At 40.0% G+C, this 21,526-nt stretch overlaps 1 protein-coding gene across 1 annotated transcript; it reads right to left on the bottom strand.

The window, feature by feature from the left end:
- Positions 1-1,145: 1,145 nt before the first annotated feature.
- LOC149452169 (membrane-spanning 4-domains subfamily A member 4A-like) lies at positions 1,146-21,253 on the bottom strand. Its single transcript, XM_089689695.1, has 6 exons — positions 20,924-21,253; positions 17,811-17,921; positions 14,809-14,865; positions 11,779-11,919; positions 3,193-3,315; positions 1,146-1,780 (listed from the first exon to the last, which is right to left on the bottom strand). The coding sequence occupies exons 1-6, from the start codon at positions 21,248-21,250 to the stop codon at positions 1,676-1,678; spliced, it is 864 nt and encodes a 287-aa protein (XP_089545821.1). The 5' UTR covers positions 21,251-21,253; the 3' UTR covers positions 1,146-1,675.
- Positions 21,254-21,526: the final 273 nt, after the last annotated feature.

Here is a 21,526-nt window from a genome sequence, read left to right as displayed (position 1 = left end):
ACTGAGTAAGATGCGTTCCATGTACATGAGTTCTCCTCTTTTAGTTAAACTCTCTGTCCCTGCAACTCTGTCCCCCCCTATCCCTGCTGTTGTAATCTTCTGATGAGGCTGGGGTTAATACAACAAAGTGGCTGCCACAGGCTCCCATCAGGAGAGGCCGACTAAGCTAGACCTTTCCACCTAGCTATACTACAGCTTCTATGAATCAAATGGAATCTCTGAATGGAGGGGTAGACCTATCAATCATCTTTTCATCCTCTATTCAGAAACCCTGTTTCACAAAAGCTGCAGTATTGCTTCAATGAATGGCTTTTACCCCTTTGTCATTAGGGGGCAGGTGAATTGGTGGAGTCCAGTTAACAGATTATGTGCCCCTGTGAGGTCATACGTTTTTTTTTGTATGCTAAAACTGACCAACTGATGTACAAAGATCCAGGTATAATGGCAGACTTAATGAACTTGTACTTGCAAGAAATGAAAAGCAGCAAGAGATTTAAATTAGATAGTCATAACATCAAAGAAGGCTGGTGTTCTATCGAATGACTTTCATGAGAAAGATATGGTTATGCAATTTGGAGCAGAAATTCCTCAGTGACATTGAAAGGAAGGTGCTAGGATAAAAATGGGAGAGAGAAAGACACCTGGGAGGCATTATAACACCAGGGAAGATCTGTGCCAAAGGGGGTTCCATAACACCAAGGAAGGGCTGTGCCAGAGGGGGTTCCATAACAAGGAAGATCTGTGCTTAAGGGGTTTCATAACACCAAGGAAGGTCTTTCCCAAAGGCAGCTCCATAACACCAAAGAAGGGCTGTGCCAAAGGGGGTTCCATAGCAAAAAGGAAGGGCTGTGCCAAGGGGGGGCTCCATAACAAGGAAGATCTGTGCTTAAGGGGGTTCCATAACACCAAGGAAGGTCTTTCCCAAAGGCGGCTCCATAACACCAAAGAAGGGCTGTGCCAAAGGAGGTTCCATAGCAACAAGGAAGGGCTGTGCCAGAGAGGGTTCCATAACACCAAGGAAGGGCTGTGCCAGAGGGGGTTCCATAACACCAAGGAAGGGCTGTGCCAGAGGGGACTTCACAAAACCAAAAGGAGAGACTTCACCTGGAGTTGACACAAAATATACACTATGACCACAACCCAAGATAAGTAACTTTTTAGTGTATTTGTTGCATACAGACCATTGTCAATGCTCATTTGCTAGGAAGGTTGGATAGCATGTGAATGTGTGTTGTGTGCATATTTGTAATACTCTATGTCTTGTATTGTTTTCCCACAATTGTAAGTAGTTTATATGTACAGCACTCTTGCTAGGTAAAAGCCCTTAATATACTACAGGGGTTTCTGCTTCCTTGCTTTACTGCAAAATAACTTAAAATGATAAAAGCAAAACAAAATGTCTCAACTAGGCAGAAAAGAGCAGGTATAGATGGGCTCTCCTGATGAGGGCCTGTGATAGCCCCTTAGTTGTATTAACTGCTGCCGACCAGAAGATTACGATGGCATGGGTTGGGTTGGACAGGGGGCAAAATGCAGGGAGGAAAATTCCAACTAAAAAAAAAAGGAATCAGCACAAGGGTCTAAGTTATATCCCTTGTGCTGGTTTGCTCAGTTTTTAATTTTAGCTACACTTAGACTTTAGATTTGAAATAAAGCTTTTACTCAAACTGCAGTTTCAATAATAAGGCGGTGGTAAATCTGATGGTGATAAAGATGAAGGTGCAGATGGGATGGCTCCAAGAGGCATTGGATACAGAGCTCCATTATGCAGAATGAATACCTGTAACAAAATACAGCAACTGTTGTAAAAGGTGAAAAAACAGACAAAGACAGCAATGTAACTGGTAGCACAATGGCACAGATTTTAAATGGCTTCTATAGGAGTTTGGAACATAGCCATTTTAGTGTCAGGCAATGTGGCCTCACCTTTAGAAACAGTTTGGTTCATAATCTTTTTCCCCAAACAGGACCAGGAACTGTCTTGGTTCCCATATTAATGGGTCATTCCATCCAAAATATTTTAGTGTTTGGTGGGTGCTAGAGATTTAAAACCCCTGACAGTTTCTTCTATCTCTTGGGGACTCTTTTGTTGAAATCTTGGCATTTAGTTCACGGATATGTAAACCCATTATGAGACAAGACTGGAAGAGAATCTGGAACACACAATTCTAGACATATATAGAATATCCATGATAGAATGTTACATTTGCATGGACTGATCCTACACAGTGCCTTAAGGTGACACTAAAGCTTGGTCTTTATTTTTTCTAATAACAAACATGTTATACTGCTCTGTGCAGCACTGATCCTCTTCGAGTCTCCAACAGTGCTTCTGGCTCCTCCCCCTCAACCACTGCCCCTAGGGAAAGCAGTTTGCCCTGGGGGCACCTCTGCGTTCTTATCTCCGAGCTTCTGTTCTATGCTTCCATAAGACACAGACTTGTGGCTTGGCCCTGCCCTGCCCCCCACTTTCACCTCATTGGCTCACTTGCTGTGAGTGACAGCAGTGAGAGCCAAGGGGCTCCTGCTGCTGTCTCAGCCAATGAGGAGAGAGTCCCCAGATAGCAGAGGCTGTCGAGAATGTCACAGGATTGGAGGTGGCTGGGGGAGAAGAATAGAATGCACATAGAATGAAAGTAAAAAACCTTGAGCCTTTAGAACTACTTTTCAGACTTTCACTTGTGTGTAAATTTCAGCTTAAGCTATTGAACTCTGTAAAAAACAGGATTCTTCCATTATTGTAGGCATTGACAAACAGGTATAGGCTTGAAGAGCTCCATCTGCTGTCTGAATGTGAATATATAGACTATTCATATGCAATTGTATTTAACAGGTATTTATGATGCAGTGCCTTACATTTATATACTGTACATTATACATTCTCATCAGTCCCTCAAGCAGCTTACAATCTAAGGACTAACTCACATTCGCACACACTCATCCTAGAGCCAATTAACCTACCAGCATGTCTTTGGAGTGTGGGAGGCACAGGGAGAACATACAAACTCTAGACAGGTAGTGTCATGGTTGGGACTCTAACCAAAAACCCTAGTGCTGCTTTGCAGCAGTGCTAACCACTTAGCCACAGTACTGTTGTGGCATTTACCAAAAATGTATTTAATTTTTTAGTCCAGATGATAAATTAAAGAAATTATATACAAATCCACTCTACATTCTCTTGCTGCCTCTTACCTGGGGAGCAGTAGTATTCAGGTGGCAGAGAGCCCGGCAGCTGAAAGCAGAAATAGAAATGGCCACACAACACAGTATCAGATTTAACAGAAGGAGAACACTGAGAACAGCAACAGAAGAAGTCTGTAAAGAGACAGAAAAAACACATTAAAGGGTTTCCATAATTCTCCTAAAACTTTAGTGATCTATACAACATGTAAAAAGGGATCAGCTTGAGGAACACACTTTAATAAGTATGTAAAAGCCGGCCATACATGGGTCGAATTCCGAAATCTTCTTTTGCAAATCTTTTCTACTAATTTTCGTTCCAATTTTGCACCATTAGTGGGCCATAGCAAGAGCTGATTTTTGAGTGATCATCAAACTTGAGTGATTGGCATGTTGGAAATTTGAAAAATGCAGGAATTTCTGATCAATGATGGGAGAATCGTGCGAGAAATGTAATTGAAAAATAAATGAGTGTGAGCTGTGACTTGGAAAGAAAAGAAAATCCTTGGCCATCAAAATTATTTTCTGTAGCAACATGAAGTGAAATTAAAGGCTTGGTTGGTTGAACTTAAAAATCAATGGTGGCACCATCAGATTACAACACACAAAATTTCTGATTTTCTAAAGAGCATTTTTTCGGAATTCGACCTGTGTATGGCCTGCATTAGTTGAATAAAATTACGATTCTAGTTTGCAATCAGGAGCATGCCTAGCTTAATTGCAGCTTCAAAGTAACCGTTTTTGTACCCCCCAGGACACTGGTACAGCAAGCTATGATGTCTGGCCACCAGCATGCTAGTAACCAAATGAGGCTGTGTGTCATTGGTTGTCATGGTGAAGGTGGTGTGAGCATCCTAGCAACCAGCTCAGTAAGGCTGTGTATAGGGCAACATTACTGAGCTGCAGTGAGGACAGTGTCCATTATTGATACTGCAGCCTCAATGATGCCTCCCCACAAGTGCCACCAAAGGCAGTCACCTCACTTTGCTTCCTTGGCAGCATGCCCTGTTTGTAATTATATATGTACATGACGACAAACATTTCTGAACATTATGAACATTACATACTGTATGCAGTATTTGTTTCCTGGTTGGCAGTGTTGCGTATTGGTTGTGCCTGACAGACAAGCTCAAACCATAGAAATCTAGAAAAGAGTGCCAGATTAAAAATGGAGGAAAGAGTCAAACATCATATTGTTAACCACTTCATGTCCGGACACTTTTACCCCCTTCCTGTCCAGGCCAATTTTCAGCTTTCAGTGCGGTCACACTTTGAATGACAATTGCGCGGTCATGCAACACTGTACCCATATGAATTTTTTTAGCATTTTTTGGAGACAGATAAACTTTATTTTGGTGGTTTTTATTCACCACTGGGATTTTTATTATTTTTTGCTATATAAATGAAAAAGTAAAAAAAAAATTTTAAAAAAGTGTTTCTTATAAAATTTTGCAAATAAATCTTTCTTCATAAATCTTGGCCAAAATTTATTCAGTTATCTTTCTAGTAAAAAATAACCCAAATTAGTTTATAACCAAAAATTTTAATTTTTAAAAAAAATGTTTTTACATTTTTATTTTTTTTTATATTATTTATGTGGGTTTTTTTTAACATACTATCATCCTATCAGTACAGTGTCACCATAGTGACACTGTACTACTTGTGAGGGTGATGAAGATTTTTTTTTTACACTGATTGCTTTTACAGCCTTTATGGGTGTAAAAGCAATCATTTCTCCTTCTCTCTGGCTGCATTCTTGCAGCCATTGAGAAATACTATGCGAGCTGTGATTGGTCACAGCTTGTCGCATGGTACAGGCCTGTTGTGAATATCCCTGTACCATGTGATCTCTGTGATTATTCACAGAATTCACAAGTAGTAAGCAATGATGTCAGAAGTGACATTTTGTTTACTACTGTTCATGTGATGACCGATTGGCCAATCAGTCATCACATGATTGAGACCTCATACAGAGGTCCCCTACCGCGATCAGACACAGCGGGCACTGGATCTCAGTGACACGTGCTCCCAGGGAGCGCCCACAGTGCAAAATGGCGGGCACCGTTTATGAACAGCAACCTGCCCTTGCACTGCCACCAGCCGGCCGTTTATATACAGCAGCCAGACGAGAAGTGGTTAATGAAAAAGTCAGTTAAAAAATCCAACATGTCTCAGGGGCAACTCCACTTCCATTTCATAAGGCTTAACACACGATAAAACGTGAACTTCACAGTTCTATATTAGAACTAGCATTGAACGCTCCACATGGTATAACAACTTGAGTCCACCCAAGATTTATTCTGCTTACTCAAAAAACACAGCGCTATAAAATTAAAAACTTTTCAGTGCTAAATAGTAACCATGAAAAAAATATAAATATTCACTGCTGCTACCTTAAAAATTATACCAACATATGAAATGAAAGGTGATCAAACTAAAAAAAAAAACATACCAACTCTACCAGTAGCGCTGTGATTACATAAATCTCCAATTTACCAAAATTGGTGTAAACTCCTTAAGATTTAACAAAATAGAGCAAAACTTGAAAATTTGTCCCTAACTGTCCAAAATAAGTGCAAAAAATCAAGTGTGTTTCTTCCAGGAGCATGAGATGAGTTTAATATACATTTTACATGTTAAACCCCAATGAAGGGGGAGTGGTGTTGCCCTAAAAGCTGTTGGCTGTTTTTATAGGACTTTTTTTTTACCAATAAAAATGATCTTGGACTCTTTCATCCAGTTTTCGTCTGACTCTCCTTTATGTATTTCTATGGTTTGAACTAATGTTGGGTGTCCATCAAAAGTAAACCATGCTGTGTGGGAGCCGCCTTGTAAGAGCTATTGAACTTGTTTTAAATTGTGAATGAGGGAACAGTCTATTCAGTCACAGGATTCTCTCCCCCATTCACAGGTTCTCTTACTGGCAGTGTACAGGCAGGTGCAATCTATTTTCTCCACTGCATGTGGCGTCCGACCACAACAACATTACAGATGGAGAAGTCAAGAGGAACCTAGTTCCACTATGGTTTCCTGGATTGCAAAGGGACAGTTATCCGATTGGATGCTGGTACCCATGTGACTCTGGTGGCCATCTTGGGTCAGGCAAAGTCTATTTAAGACCCTGGCTCCCAGGCTTGGCGCACATTTCATGTGTGGTTGGACTAGGACCAGTGCTTAGTACCTCGGAGAGTTTCCTGATGAATAGGGAAAGTACAGGGACACGTATAAGCAAAGAAAAGCCACCACTCCAGTGTGTACTTTGTAATCTTGTATTTATTGGCGGGTAGCAGATGATAGCCACACGTGTCAACATGTTTCAGCCAAACTGACCTTATGCATGAATAAGGCCAGCTTGGCTGAAACGCATTGACATTTGTGGCTGACATTTGTGGCTGTCATTTGTTACAAGCCAATAAACACAAGATTGCAGAGTATACACCAGAGTGATGGCTTTTCTTTGCTTATTCAGATCTTGTGGATAGGGAGTCAGCTGCCTCTGCCAGAGCACCAGTGATAAAGCCACATTATAACACTGGGAGGTGGTAGCACCTACTTTCATATATTTGGACAAAGTACAGGGGTAGGTCATCCTTCCTGGAAGCTTTCCCACTTGGGTACGGACTTGCCAGGCTGCATTCTGCCCCTTAAGACAGATGCTGTTGACACCTTGAGACCTTTAGCTACTACTCATTGCTGCTACATACTGTGAGTGCCCTGTTTGGGTTACCTTCCCGCCGGGCTTGTTGTATATTGCCGAACTTCAAATTATAATATATTTCTGTTCTCTGCACCTGGACCAGCTGCCCACAAATGTAATGGTTCAATGGACATCACCCATTATGGCTTAAAAATATCCCTAAAAGGTCAGATTATGAGACTCAGGAGGAATTGTTGCCAGGATAGTGATTTCTTAGACCAATCAGAAACTTATATGGGTAGATTTGTAGATAAAAGTTATAATCAAGAATTTCTCCGAGAGGCTGTGAATGAAGTATTTGGAATACCCAGGGAGCAACTTCTCAGAGAGAAACCAAAAGTTGAGTTGAATGACAAACATCAATGGGGTTTCATATCAAATTTCCATGCACAATTTATAGAAGTGGAAAGTATATTTAGTAGGCATTGGCATATATTAAAAATGGATAGAGTACTTGGATCTGTGATTCCTGAAAAACCAATTTTTATTTATAGGAAAGCCCCTACAATTGGGGATAAAGTAGTTAAAAAGATTTTGAATCCCCCCAAAAAACTGGGACTGTTTTGGGATAAAAAAAAGTTTTTTTTCCATGCAAAAAATGCTCAGCGTGTAGGATAGTTAAGATAAATGTACTGGACTTACCAAATTTCTAACTCTAATGGAAGGGAGTTTGATATAACCACTTTTATTACATGTGAAACTACCCACATAGTATATGCCTTAGAATGCTCTTGTGGTTTGATTTATATAAACCGCACTAAAAGACATTTTCCTGTCTAAATTGTCCTAGTTTTGTCCCTGGCCATGCGGGATCTCCTGCATGGTAGGGGTTTGGGAAAGAGCTGGCAACCTACCCTGTAAAAATTGCTAAGAGAATTCATGGAAAAAGTCGCTTACGAGTGACGGTCCATGCAATCGCCAAGGGTCGGATATGACTGAATGGATAGATAGAAAAGACATTTGAGGATCAGAATCCTAGAACATTTGAATAATATAGCGAAAGGCTATACATATCATAGTGTATTTATGCATTTCAGAAAATACCATAATCGAGATCCTTCCTGTATTAAATTTTGGGGAATAGACACCATTCCCCGTATGTGGCGTGGGTCATATAGGGTAAGAGAGTTGTCAAAATGTGAAATGAGGTGGATTTATCTGACCGACGCTTTCACCCCTAATGGCCTAAATGTTGAACTGGACTTAAATTGTTTTATTAGTGATTACTAATTTATGAATTTATTGATTTTTTTTAAAATTTTGTTTTGATTTTTTTAATTTTATTTCATTTATTTTACATATATATGTTTGTATAATTGTATTATTTGTTTTAGGAGTTCTGTAACATTATGATATTGCTGGTCACCTTTTATGCATTATGAAAGGTTTGACTACCAATAAGTTGTCTGACCACATGGCAGTATGGAGCAAGTTTTTTGGTTCCCTTCCTGATATACAGGTGAAAAATTAGAATATCGTGTAAAAGTTCCTTTAATTCAGTAATGCAACTTAAAAGGTGAAATATATGAGAGACTCATTATATGCAAAGCAAGATAGTTCAAGCTGTGATTTGTCATAATTGTGATGATTATGGCTTACAGCTCATGAACACCCCAAATCCACAATCTCAGAAAATTAGAATATTACATGCAATCAATAAAACAAGGATTGTACATAGAACAATCTCGGACCTCTGAAAAGTATAAGCATGCATATATACTCAGTACTTGGTTTGGGCCCCTTTTGCAGCAATTACTGCCTCAATGCAGCGTGGCATGGAAGCTATCAGCCTGTGGCACTGCTGAGGTGTTATGGAAGACCAGGATGCTTCAATAGCGGCCTTCAGCTCTTCTGCATTGTTCGGTCTCATGTCTCTCATCTTTCTCTTGGCAATGCCCCATAGATTCTCTATGGGGTTCAGGTCAGGTGAGTTTGCTGGGCAATCAAGCACAGTAATCCCACAGTCATTGAACCAGGTTTTGGTGCTTTTGGCAGTGTGGGCAGGTGCCAAGTCCTGCTGGAAAATGAAATCAGCATCCCCATAAAGCTCGTCTGCAGAAGGGAGCATGAGGTGCTCCAAAATCTCCTGGTAGACGGCTGCCTTGACCCTGGACTTAATGAAGCAAAGTGGACCAACACCAGCAGATAACATGGCTCCCCAAATCAACACAGACTGTGGAAACTTCACACTGGACTTCAAGCATCTTGCAGTGTGTGCCTCTCCATTCCTCCTCCATACTCTGGGTCCTTGGTTTCCAAATGAGATGCAAAAGTTGCTTTTGACATTGTTTGTTGTTCAGGAGCGGCTTGACAAGAGGAATATGACATTTGAAGCCCATGTCCAGGATCCGTCTGTGTGTGGTGGCTCTTGATGCACTGACTCCAGCCTCAGTCCACTCCTTGTGAAAGTCCCCAACACTTTTGAATGGCCTTTTCTTGACAATCCTCTCCAGGCTGCGGTCATCCCTGCTGCTTGTGCACGTTAGTCTTCCACACTTTTCCCTTCCACATAACTTTCTATTAATGTGCTTTGATACAGCACTTTGGGAACATCCAACTTCTTTTGCAATTACCTTTTGGGGCTTTCCCTCCTTATGGAGGGTGTCATAGATGGTTTTCTGCACAACTGTCAGGTCAGCAGTCTTTCCCATGATTGTGACTCCTACTGAAGCAGACATAGACCATTTAAAAAAAGACTCCATAACCCTTTGCAGGTGTTATGGCTTAATTAGCTGATTAGAGTGGGACACTTTGAGCCTAGAATATTGCACCTTTTCACAATATTCTCATTTTCTGAGATTGTGGATTTGGGGTTTTCATGAGCTGTAAGCCATATTCATCACAATTATGACAAATCACGGCTTGAACTATCTTGCTTTGCATGTAATGAGTCTCATATATTAGTTTCATCTTTTAAGTTGCATTACTGAAATAAAATGAACTTTTGCAAGATATTCTAATTGTTTGAGTTTCACTTGTATTGTCTAATTCAGGCCGATCAGTTGAGTACATGCCATTATGTATTCAGTCATTAGATGGCGGTGGTGGGTCTATTGAGCTGACCTATAAGAGTGCGAGCGGCATTATAAAAGACCAAATATCTGCATGCTGATCACACCCTCAGATGCAGTCGTGTGACGAAACGTGTGAGTGATCAAGCAGTGACGTCATCGCATACGCCGTTACCACGTGGCTGGACCATGTGACCACAACCACATCATCTGTTGCAGAGAGCGGCTGGTGAGACTTCACTGGGAGAGCTGGAGATTGTTTTCAGATATACAGAGATCTATAGAGCAATCGAGCGAGAGAGAGGTGACACAGTGGCTTAGTGGTTAGCACTTCTGCCTTGCAATAATTGGGTCATGGGTTTGATTCCTGACCATGGCGCCTCCTGCATGGAGTTGCATGTTCTTCCTTGTGTTCGCATGGGTTTCCTCTGGGTGCTCCAGTTTCCTCCTGAACTCTAAAGACATGCTGGTAGGTTAATTGGCTTCTGTATAAATTGTCCTAGTTTCATCCCTGGCCATGTGGAATCTCCTGCATGGTGGGGGTTGGGGAAAGACCTGGCAACCTACCCTGTAAAAATAATTGCTAAGAGAATTCATGGAAAAAGTCACTTACGGTCCATGCAATTGCCAAGGGTTGGATATGACTGAATGGATATAGAGATCTCTCTCTCTTTTTTTTTTTTCCTTTCTTTTTTTACCTTTCATATTGTGAGTTTGGTTTTAAAGGGGGGATTTTGATACAATAAATAGTCAAACGATATTATGCTATGGTGTTCTTTATTTATCCACAAATGGATTATAGTTACCTTGACAGAGTATATTTGGATCGACCATCTGATGAATGATTATTATCTGGAGAAATCGTTTTTTGCTGAGTCTTCCACATCTGATATTTGAGTGATATGCTGATTAAACACCAGCATCTGGTGAGTTAGCACTTTGATGGGGTGTTGAGCACAAAGAAATTCACGGTTGTGGCGAATATATACTATTTGAAGAAAATTATATGTGGACCACACCTTATCATGGACTTTTTTTGATTGTCTTGATATTTCACTGATTTTGGCACTTTTATTTGGTGGCAGTTTTTATATATATATATATATATATATATATATATATATATATATATTTGATTTCATTGATTTTTTTATTTAATTTATTTAATATATAGTTTGAGCGCGCTGTTTATGGTATTTCCATTCATTTATACACTATCACTCTTCATAGCTTTCAGGCAGGATGGGGCATGTTCTGTCCCACTTTTATGTGTTTTATTGAACTACATCAAGTTATTTTTTTACAGTACTGTATGCAATTTAACAGAAGTAAAATTGTTGCTGGATTCAACTTATGTGCCTTTATTGAAGAGTTAAGCTGCCTGTGGATGGTGCCAACTCAACAGGTGACCATACTGTCTGGATAGACTCAGTCCAAGGAGGTACTGTATATGTCAATACATAAAGTGACATTTGAAGCAGAACAGGGCGGTTTGCTCACAAACTTTTGGCCAAACCTTGGGGAAGCAGCAGTATGTCATTTCAATTAAACTTAGTTTGTCTGTGCTGCACAATGGTTTTTACACTATTGGGTCCTTTGACTACATAGTACATTTTATTAGAAAAGCAAACAAACTCTTTAATAAAAGAGCTATATGAATTGAAAGGTTTGAGTGGATGACTTGTAAATCTGGCTGCATACACAGCTATCTACATAACGCACTTATAGCAAAAGAGGGTGGGGTTTAATGGGAAGAGGGCGGGGCTTAATGCTAAAAGGATTTTATCATAGTTAAGAGATATCAGATGATTTTCATGTGTGATGAGGATTCTGTACAGCAATTGTTTGGCTGTCAATTTCAGCTGACCTTGAAATGTAGCTAATATTTACCCGTATTTGTAGACACTCTTGATGCTCATAGTAGCTTTCTGTATAATAACATTTTGTATGTGTATAATCTATACAAATCAGTATCATTTCTGTCAAGCTGATCAATGATGTTAGGATGCTAAAAGCCAATGAAGATTTTACCTGTAAAAGAAAGCAAATAATTAGCATACAAAAGCAGCTTCTATTAATAAAATGTCAATTAAAGTCTCAAACCTTTATTACTTTTTGGTCCTATATTCCCACATGTTATGGTTTGTAACTGTATTTGATTAGAAATGCATTAAAATATATGTTTCTCTTGGTGAAAATGCTGCTGCTGGTCCTTACACTGCAGTGCCCTGTGCTGGCAGAGCTCAGTAGCAGCTACACCCATTAAGAAAAGGGGAAGGGCATGTCTGACCAGGTCTTCATAAATTGCTGGGAATGGTGCCTATTGGACTGAATATATAGACATCCTGCGCAGCGAAAGAGGTTGATAGTGCAATGTGCGTCTGGCTGCAGTGCAATGTGCGTCTGGCTGCTTATCTATTTCTGTAACTTCTGGGCTTTAAAATGAACCTTTTCTTTGCCCTGTGGCAGGATAAACATACATCAGGGTGACTGTACTAGTATTCATGTAGCTGCATCTGACAGTAAAGTTTCTGGAAAAGAAAATTTAATGGAAGGACCAGGACAAAAAAACTAAAAATGGTTGTTGGAGACCTGTCCAGTGGCACCAAGAAGGAAATTGGGAAAGTTTTTCCCCAGTGCTAAGGTTCTGATGGTCTTTTGATGTAATTTATTCCTGGAATCTATGGCTACCAGTCAGGGGTAAGAGCTCAGCCTATCCATGCTGCTTATTTTGGGGGAACTGACTGACTTCTCTTGTTCAGTCCAGATGGAGATCCAGTTGTGTATGATTAGCCTAACACTGATCCTCAAAGTAGCCTCACAATTATTCTCCCTGTAACTCTAATATTAAATCTCCCTTTAAAACTAACACTAATCCCCCCCAAATACTAACCGTCCTTTTAAACTTCTCACTAACCCTCTAGATCAGTGGTCTTCAAAATGCGGCCCTTTGCTTTCTTTTATCTGGCCCTTGTGGCACTATTTTCATTCACTGATCCCAACAATGGGGCATAATTCCCCCCTTACACCAATGAAGGTGCAGAATTCTTCCCAATGACACCAAAGATGGTGCACAGTTCCTCCCAATGAAATCAAAGGGGCGCAATTCATTCCACTGACACCAAAGATTGGGTGCTATTCCTCCCACTGACACCAAAGATGGGGCATTGCTTATTCCCACTAACATCTGGGCCTTCTCTACTCCCAATGGCCACAGTCTGGCCCTCAAGTCAGAAGGACAGGAAACTGGCCCTTTATGTAGAAAATTTGGAGACCCCCAGCTCTAGATAACCCTAATACTAAACCCCCTATAATTCTAACATTAACCTTCCCAAAAACCCTAACACTAATCCCCCTGTAACCCTAACACTAAACCCCCTATAATTCTTTAATTAACCTTCCCAAAAACCCCAACACTAAACCCCCTGTAACCCTAACACTAAACCCCCTATAAAATTCTAACACTAACTCTTCCGCTAACCTAACATTAATCCTCCCAAAAACCCTAAGTCTAAACCTCTCTAGCCCTAACATTAACACCCAAACGGTAAACCCCCTGTAACCCCATCAATGAACCTCCTGATAACATTAACCCTCCTAATAACCTTAACACTAAACCCCTCTAAACCTAACATTAACCCTTCCATTAACCCTAACAGTAAACTCCCTGTAGTCCATTCAATGACCCTCCTGATAACCCTTACACTAAACCCCCATAACCCTAACATTAATCCCACTGATAGCACTAACCGTCCTGATTACTCTAACACAAAATCCCGATAACCTAACATTAACTTTCCCTATACCCCTAATGCCCATGTTTAATGTAACCTTTTCACTAAAGAAAATCTCAGATTACTCATTTAACCCCTTCACGCCTAAGGAGAAAAATCTAAATGCCTAAGCACAATTTTGCAACGTTGACATGTGTTAGTAAAACTGTACATATCACAACTACTTTGTTCATCCAGATGGATTATACCTTGTTTTTTTCAGGACAAATTGGTCTTTCATTTGGTGGTAAATGGTAATGGATATCTCCTGATTTGTGTTTATCAAAAAGGAAAACTGGCCGGAAATATTTTTTTTTTAATTTAGCTGTGTGTTTGTTATTACCATAAACTACCACCAAATAACAACCCAAAATAAATTCTCCAGCTCTTGACGATCGCAGAGATACCACATATGCGTATGTTATTTGTTGTTTGTACCCGTAGTACAGCCCAGAAACAATAGTGCGCATTTTGTTTTTGTCTTTTTTTTTTTTACCTAAAACACGCTGACACTAACTGACACCAAATTTTTTTTGTAAATCCTGACCTTGACCCAACCCTGGCACTGAACTAGATCAAACCTTGATCTAGGTATTTTTTATGTATCTTTTTTTTTTTTTATACAAACATGTATCTATCAAGTACAATGTATCTCTCCTCCATTCATAGAGAGAGAAAAAAAAAACAAGGGGGCCAGGCTGCACAGTGACTGATCACTGTGATAGCCAATCAGAGTCCATCACAGTGATCATGTGACCCGAAAGCGGGAGTCCTGGGTCCCGATCGTTAGAACGGGACCCGGGGCTCAGTGACACTGGGGTATTTGTGCTGGGAGCACACTGTGCGGTGCACTCCCAGCACAAAGACAGGTACACAAATATGCAGCCCAATGGAAAAAAGCCCAGTTCTGTGAGGCAGCATATTTGTGTTATGTCGGTGTCAAGGGGTCATTGTGATTAAAGTAATTTTTTTACACAATTTGTTGTGAACATTTTTACCTTTAGTAAATTAGCCTCTATCTCTACATTATTTTCTCAGAAATATGACACAAGGTTTTTTTTTTCTTTGACTCCAGTGCTCTTCCGCAATATTATAGAACTCAACTGAGATTTTTAAAATGTATCCCACATTATATTATAATACTCACCAGGTGAATCTGAACGTTATTCTGACTTCTCATAGTCACAAATCCAGTCACTATGTACTATAAGACAAACACAATTTTCTGGGTTTGTTTTGTCCACGCTATATAGAGTTTAATATATACTTAACCTCTTCTATAAAGCTGCCCGTAGATGTACGTATTGACTTTTAAATGAAAATTCTTAAAAAGAATGTTCTAAGAAAGTTTGTTCATTTCTCTAACCGTTAGTGGGGTCAAATGGAATTGCATTTTCAACAAGAAAATTTGAAGGAGCAGGATGGAAAATGTTTCTCGAAGGAACAAATTTCTAACTGGTGTTTGTTGGCTTAAGTCCATTCATTCCAAAATCAAATATCAATAAAATCAAAGTAAATCTTTCGAAAGACATTTGAATGTTCTGAGTTTTATAAAAAATTTTCCTAAGACTTTATCTAAAAATTTTCATGTGAAATTTTATCCATCTACGGCCAGCTTCACTCACTGTATAGAGTATGTGGCTTTCACTTTGAAATGTCTATTTTCTACAAAATATAAAACTTTCATAAAAATTTTATAGAAAAAAAAAAAAAAGACAAACATGAACAAATACAAAACATAGACATGGGAAATGACAGTCAAAAGTCAATGAAATCAGATATATGCTGTACAAAAACAAATGAAACAAGGACTCGGGCCACATGGGTGTTTCTGATGCTGCTGGCAACATCAATAAAATCAACTCCTGCCATCTTATGGAGTGATTTATTTTCTGCTATTCTAGGTTTCTATTTTCTAAAAGCCTTTTTGTTGAGGCTAAAAAATGCGCAGGATTTTCTTGAGTTTGAAGGTTATTCTATAGGGCCAATCAATAAGGAGCAAGTGGTTACAGGGACATTAGTGTTGGTATTACAGTTACAGGAAGGGTTAATATAAAAGTTCATTTTTAATTTATTTATTACAGGTATATATACAAACAACAATGTATACAGCACTTTACATATTGTACTATCACTTCTGTAGAGGGATAAAGCAGACTTATTAATCAGCTGCTTTCTTTTTTTTTTGTTCAACTAGCAAGTCAAATGAAAAAACGGACTCTATTCCCCAATCCACACATTCAAGATGGATGTATTCTGAGGGGTGGGAGACTTCCCCATTGTTAGAACACACAGTGATCAGCACAGATTTAGCTGGTGGTGCTGATCAAGCTGCAAAAATCTAACAGTGTGGTTTTACAGCAGTCAATTGGATGATTGACTTCTGTACAACCATCCTGCCTATACATAGATCGAATTTTGACCAATCCTTACTAAACCAGCCAAAATTTCCATCATGTATGGCTGGCTTCAGGGTCGAGCAGGAGCCTCTAAACTCTCTAAACATGCCAGTTTACTGTCCTTCAGACTTTAGTGGAGCTAGACCATGGCCATTGGAAGTAGAAAATATCCCAGTATCAGTGTGAGTAAACAATGCCCCATCTTTGGTGTCAGTGAGAGAAATTGTGCCTCATCAATGGTGTCATTGGGTGGCAAGAATCATGCCATATCATTGGTGCCACTGGGAAGAATTGTGCCTCATCATTGGTGTCATTGAGTGGGAAGAATCATGCCATATCATTGGTGCCACTGGGAAGAATTGTGCCTCATCATTGGTGTCATTGGGAGGAACTGTGCCCCATACTTGGTGTTATAGGGAGGAATTATGCTCCATTGTTGAGATCAAAAGATTAAATATTGCACCAAGGGCCTGATAAAAGCAAGCAAAGTCCCCAAGTATGGAGACCACTGGGTTAGAGAATAGGTTAGTTTGAGATTTATAGTTAAAGAATGTGGGTTATAGGGAGGGTAGATGCTTGGGTTCAAGAATAAAATTACGTGAGGGTTAGTATTTGGGTTACCGAGAGGATGAATGATAGGGTAGGGTATCGGGAGGCTTAGTGTGAGGGTCACCGGAAAAGTGGCTGCAAACCTTTCCATATCCAGTGAAATGACTGGACCAGCAGTAGGCTCATGGATGGCCAAGGCTCATTGATGCATGTGAGCACCAGCGAAGGCTATCCCATGTAGTCTGATCAAATAGAAGAGCTACTGTAGCTCTTATTGCTGAAAATGTTAGTTTAGAAAGGTGTCAGAACACACAGAGCATAGTTTGTTGTGTGTGGGGCTGTGAAGCTGCAGACCGGTCAGGTTGCCTATGCTGAGCCATGTCCAAAGTCAAAAGCCCCTACAATGGGCATGTGAGTATCAGAACAGGACCATGGAGTAATGGAAGAAAGTGCCCTGCTCTGATAAATTCAAGAAGTGTTTGAGGAACACAATAAGTTTGAGGTGTTGACTGCCCCCAAATTCTCCAGATCTCATTCCAATCGAGCATCTGCAGGATGTGCTGGAAAAACAAGTCTTAAAGGATTTGCTGCTGACCGCCAGATACCCCATCATAACTTCAGAGTTCTAGAGGAGTCCATGCCTCGATAGGTTATGGTGGGTTTTCAAAATGTTATGACTGGTGATTAGTGTAAGAGTTTATCATCACATCAGTTTTATGATCTAATCAGGTTTAAGATACTAGCAAAGTTCAGGTCCCTGCTTGTGGTAAGATTCTAAAGATGGCCATACATGACATGCATGACCTCTTAATTGTCAGGGAATCAAACATAGTTGGCTAAGATCATGTGATCTACCACCCATGGGTTTAACTGACCACTTGAATGGAGTTAATTGAACTAGGCACTAAACTGACACCTTCAATCAATGCCATTAAAAAACAACCTAAACCATAAAATTGACAATTTTGTTGAAAGCTATGGTATTGTTTTGCTGAGTTTTTTAGGGGCAATTTTGATCCTATCTCCTTGCAGTCAAAATCACCATTTTATGCTTTCGACTGCTTTGTGATTTAAAACCTAAAAAGTGAATAGAAAGTACGATTTTTTTTTATTATATTGCCCCATGTCTGGCCAGTTTGCTGTAGAGATTAGATTTTGTACAATTCTTGAAATAGTCAGTTTGGTGAATATGGATACTTACAAAAACTGCTCCCCAGAATGGAATAAAGCTCTTCCATGTGAAATTAGCTATAGTGAAGAATAACCCAAAACACATTCCAACTTGTAAGAATGCCAAAGCCACCAGAGCTGACTAAAATAAAAACAAAATTTTGATTAGATACAAAATGTTGAAATATCTTCAATAATTTTGTATTTGTTGTTAGGCTGAATAATTTTTTACTTTATTACAGTTAACTAAAAAGCTAACTCTGGGAGTTTTTTTTAACATTCTAAAGGGCCCATAGGTTTGAAAATAAATATAAAAAAAAAAAATTTAGGTTGCAATACTCATTTTTACTCCTGACAATTTTTCTGCTCAAAAGATGTTTTCAGTCTTCAGTAAGATTGAATGGATATTATTAATGAAGGATGTTATGGCCTTTCCACTCTTCGTTCAGTGTTGATCTCTCCATCTGAAGGACTGCTGGGAGAGGACTGAAGAAAAGGACCCAGCAAGTTACATGACTGGTCTGGAGACTTCGAAAATTGAGAAGTATGTTAATATATAAAAGCATAACATGCTGTGAGTACTCTGGGAATAGGAGAATCCAATGGTGGCAGACTGAGTTGGGATTTGATTAGGGAGTAAAAATATAATCTAGATATAATTCAATATAATGAATACATTGGCAACATTTTCTGGGGGTCTATCAAGGAGCCGATGAGAATTTGATAGCTTTTCCTTATGTAGTAAAGTGGCTGCTAGTCACATAAGTAACAGTCCATTCACTCTGGCTCCATTAAACAGTCTAGGGGCTTTTTTTTAAGGATTGATTGCTTGCAGAAAGGGATAAGGGGTTTTGGGATTCTCCAAAATGCTTAACAGCTGGCAGAGGACACTTTTCTCTTTGTAAAGGTAGAGCAGTCCAACTCTCACAGCTGGGAACCATGAGGTACTTCAGAATAGGTGAAGTCCATAAATGGGAACCATGATAAAGCTCCAGGATAGTTAAAGTCTCATAGATGGGGACCATAAGGTATGTCTCTCTAATTAAGCTGTGAGAGTGAATCAGCCAGGCTTTCTACTCAAAAGTCCTAGAGTAGCCATTTCCTCAGGCTTGATCAAGAAGTCCAGCATTTACCTCCAAAAGATGCTTCAGGGCAAGTAGCCCACTGAAGAGCACAGATCCTTTCCAGCTGGGAAAGAAGCAGTCTGCTCAGGGCTACAGCCTATTTACCACCTCCCCAACCACCATAGTAAATATTCTGGCCAATCATTTGAATTCCCCCCATTCCCAGCTCTGGAAGGTTTCTCCCAGAGGGAGGGGGAAACCAGCTGCTAGCATGTGAAAACCATGAACAGATCAAGGCAAAATGATCACTGCTCTTCTGATTACAGAGCAAGCAAAAAGAAAAAAAAAAAAACTAGGATCCCAGACTATAGGAGTGCTATATCAAAAATAAAAAATAAAAAGTGGGCATAACGTTTTATTAACTTTCACATTTCCCATGTTCATAGAGTAACTTTTCCTTCTCTTTCATTTCAGGTAAATAATGGATTCCAAGTAGAAGCAACATGCCATTGTTGAGTTCTTGATGAAGGAGGCGTGCAAGCTGTTGAACATCCACAGAAGTCTACAGAATGTTTATGGTGATGACACCATTGACAAGAGCAATGTGCACAGATGGGCAAAGAAGTCTATGTGGGGACACACCACGTAGTGGGAGACCATCAATGTTGGGCAGTCTGCACCCTGCTTTCATCAACAACCCAATGATGGCAGCTTGCTTCTACTTAAAATCCATTATTTACCTGCAGTGAAAAAAGAAGAGTTACTATAGAATACGAGTTAGTTTACCAACATGTGAAATTTGAATAACCTTTGTAATTTAATAAAAAAAAAAAGTTATGCCCACATTTGCATTACTTTTGGTACAGCCCTAATAATAATCGCAATAAACATCTTCAGCACATCAGTAGAACACCTCCCTGTTCGGTTCACAGTCGAACATTCAAGCATACTGAAAGTTCTACCGGAAACTTCGAAGAGGGACAATTTACTGAACAGTATCTTACGGCATCTAAGTATGCGGTAAGATACCGCTCAGTCATTAAAATACTGCATGAGTTATGAGTTATATTATGAGGTCATGCGGTATTTTAGTAGTGAAACGTCCTTTAATGTCAAAAGAATTGTCGGCATTGCCCAACAAGTAAAACCTTTTTAAAAATGGCATGAGGGTCCCCCCCAAAATCCATACCAGATCCTTATCCGAGCATGCAACCCAACAGGACAGGAAAGGGGGGGAACGAGCGATCACCCACCCCCTCCTGAACCATATCAGGCCACATGCCCTCAACACGGGGAATGCTTTGGAGCAAGGGGGGCTCCCCCCCAAAACACCCCATCCCCATGTTGATGACAGGTGACAGGTGGTTGTGGGGCTCTACGAACAGGGGGCTTATCGGAATCTGGAAGCCCCTTTAACAGTGGGACCCTCAGATCCTGCCCCCCCATGTGAATGAGTATGGGTACATGGTATATGACAGTAGATAGTCTTTGACAAGTCCTTTATTAATAAACAAATTTTAAAAATCTCCCCGAAGTAGATCAATCATGTCAATCACGATGCCGCCAACGCTGACCTGAAAAAAGAAGAAAAACATGCTCCGCTTGACACTGGTTCCCGCCGTCTGAAAGCTGTGCTGACCTGCCAGTTCTTGAATATCTAAGGGGCGTGTGAACCATGTGACCCTGCCTCCTTGTGACATGCGCTATTAGCCAAAGCATTGCAGTTGCCCTGTGGTCAGGTACATTGCTTTAGCCAATCACAATGCACTGTCAGGGTACAGTGCATTGTGGGGCGAGGCAGATGAACAGCCCGGCGAACACAAGCGACTGATGTTCGATTCGATCAAGCCCAACTCTAAGATCTAATATACAGATCATTCTGGTAAAGTCACAAGATCAAGTCATTGAATTTGCCAGCATCTACCCAACAGTGTAATATCAGTTTTGGATTGGCTGACCCTATATGCCAATATTTTTGTTTTCATTGTTTTTCCTTTTTTTTTTTTTACATTTCTTGTCATTGCATTTTGATTTTTTGTTGATCCCAACTTCATAATCACAGCTCTTGATCATGACTTACCCCCGTTACTCTTGGTTTACCCTTTAGGAACGTCTCCTGGAAGAGTGTTAGATCTCTATATGGAGGCATGACAGTTCCCGGAAGGACATTCTGAGACTGAACCATAGAAGGCACTGTAGTAGGATGAACGTTCCATTGTTGAGAGTTAGTGACAGTAATAGACTGTAGTCCCGCATTGTAGATGTTCCATGTCGGGTTGGTAGGGGGAACATTAGAGGAATAAATGGGATACTCAGAGGGGGCAATGCATTGATAAGGGGGAGGGTCAATCTGATCTAAAGCTTGAATTACAATCTGCTGGTTACCATTGTTCACTTGCGATGACATATATGACATTTCCTGTAATATAAACATACAATTAAAACGGGACCTCTTGAAGGTGAACATATGATATAATTGTGCAAAATTTCCATAAAACATATAATGGGGATGTCCATGAAAATGGTAGCCCCTCTAGTCCTTGTCGCTTTTAATTGCTTTCTTCACATACCCCTGTAAATCTGGTAAAACCAAATTTAGCTGAAATCTCTACATTTGCACCTAAGTCGCATTTTCAGGCGTGTTTTGGAGCAGAATTGCATGGTTTTGCATCTTTTGTCAGGC

Source organism: Staurois parvus, unplaced genomic scaffold (assembly GCF_062004578.1).
Source record: "Staurois parvus isolate SC_StPar_1 unplaced genomic scaffold, SC_StPar_1.0 ptg000493l, whole genome shotgun sequence".
NCBI classification, from domain to species: domain Eukaryota; kingdom Metazoa; phylum Chordata; class Amphibia; order Anura; family Ranidae; genus Staurois; species Staurois parvus.
The sequence above is the reverse complement of the archived record's forward strand: the minus strand, read 5'-3'. Positions and strand labels throughout refer to the sequence as shown.

Excerpts from the sequence above, each read along its gene's own strand:
- LOC149452169 (XM_089689695.1), bottom strand. The coding sequence starts at position 21,250 with ATGTCATCGCAAGTGAACAATGGTAACCAGCAGATTGTAATTCAAGCT. Across the intron at positions 11,920-14,808 it reads ATAACGTTCAGATTCACCTG|GTAAAATCTTCATTGGCTTT; the intron begins GTGAGTATTATA and ends TTTCTTTTACAG. Across the intron at positions 1,781-3,192 it reads TGAATACTACTGCTCCCCAG|GTATTCATTCTGCATAATGG; the intron begins GTAAGAGGCAGC and ends ATTTTGTTACAG.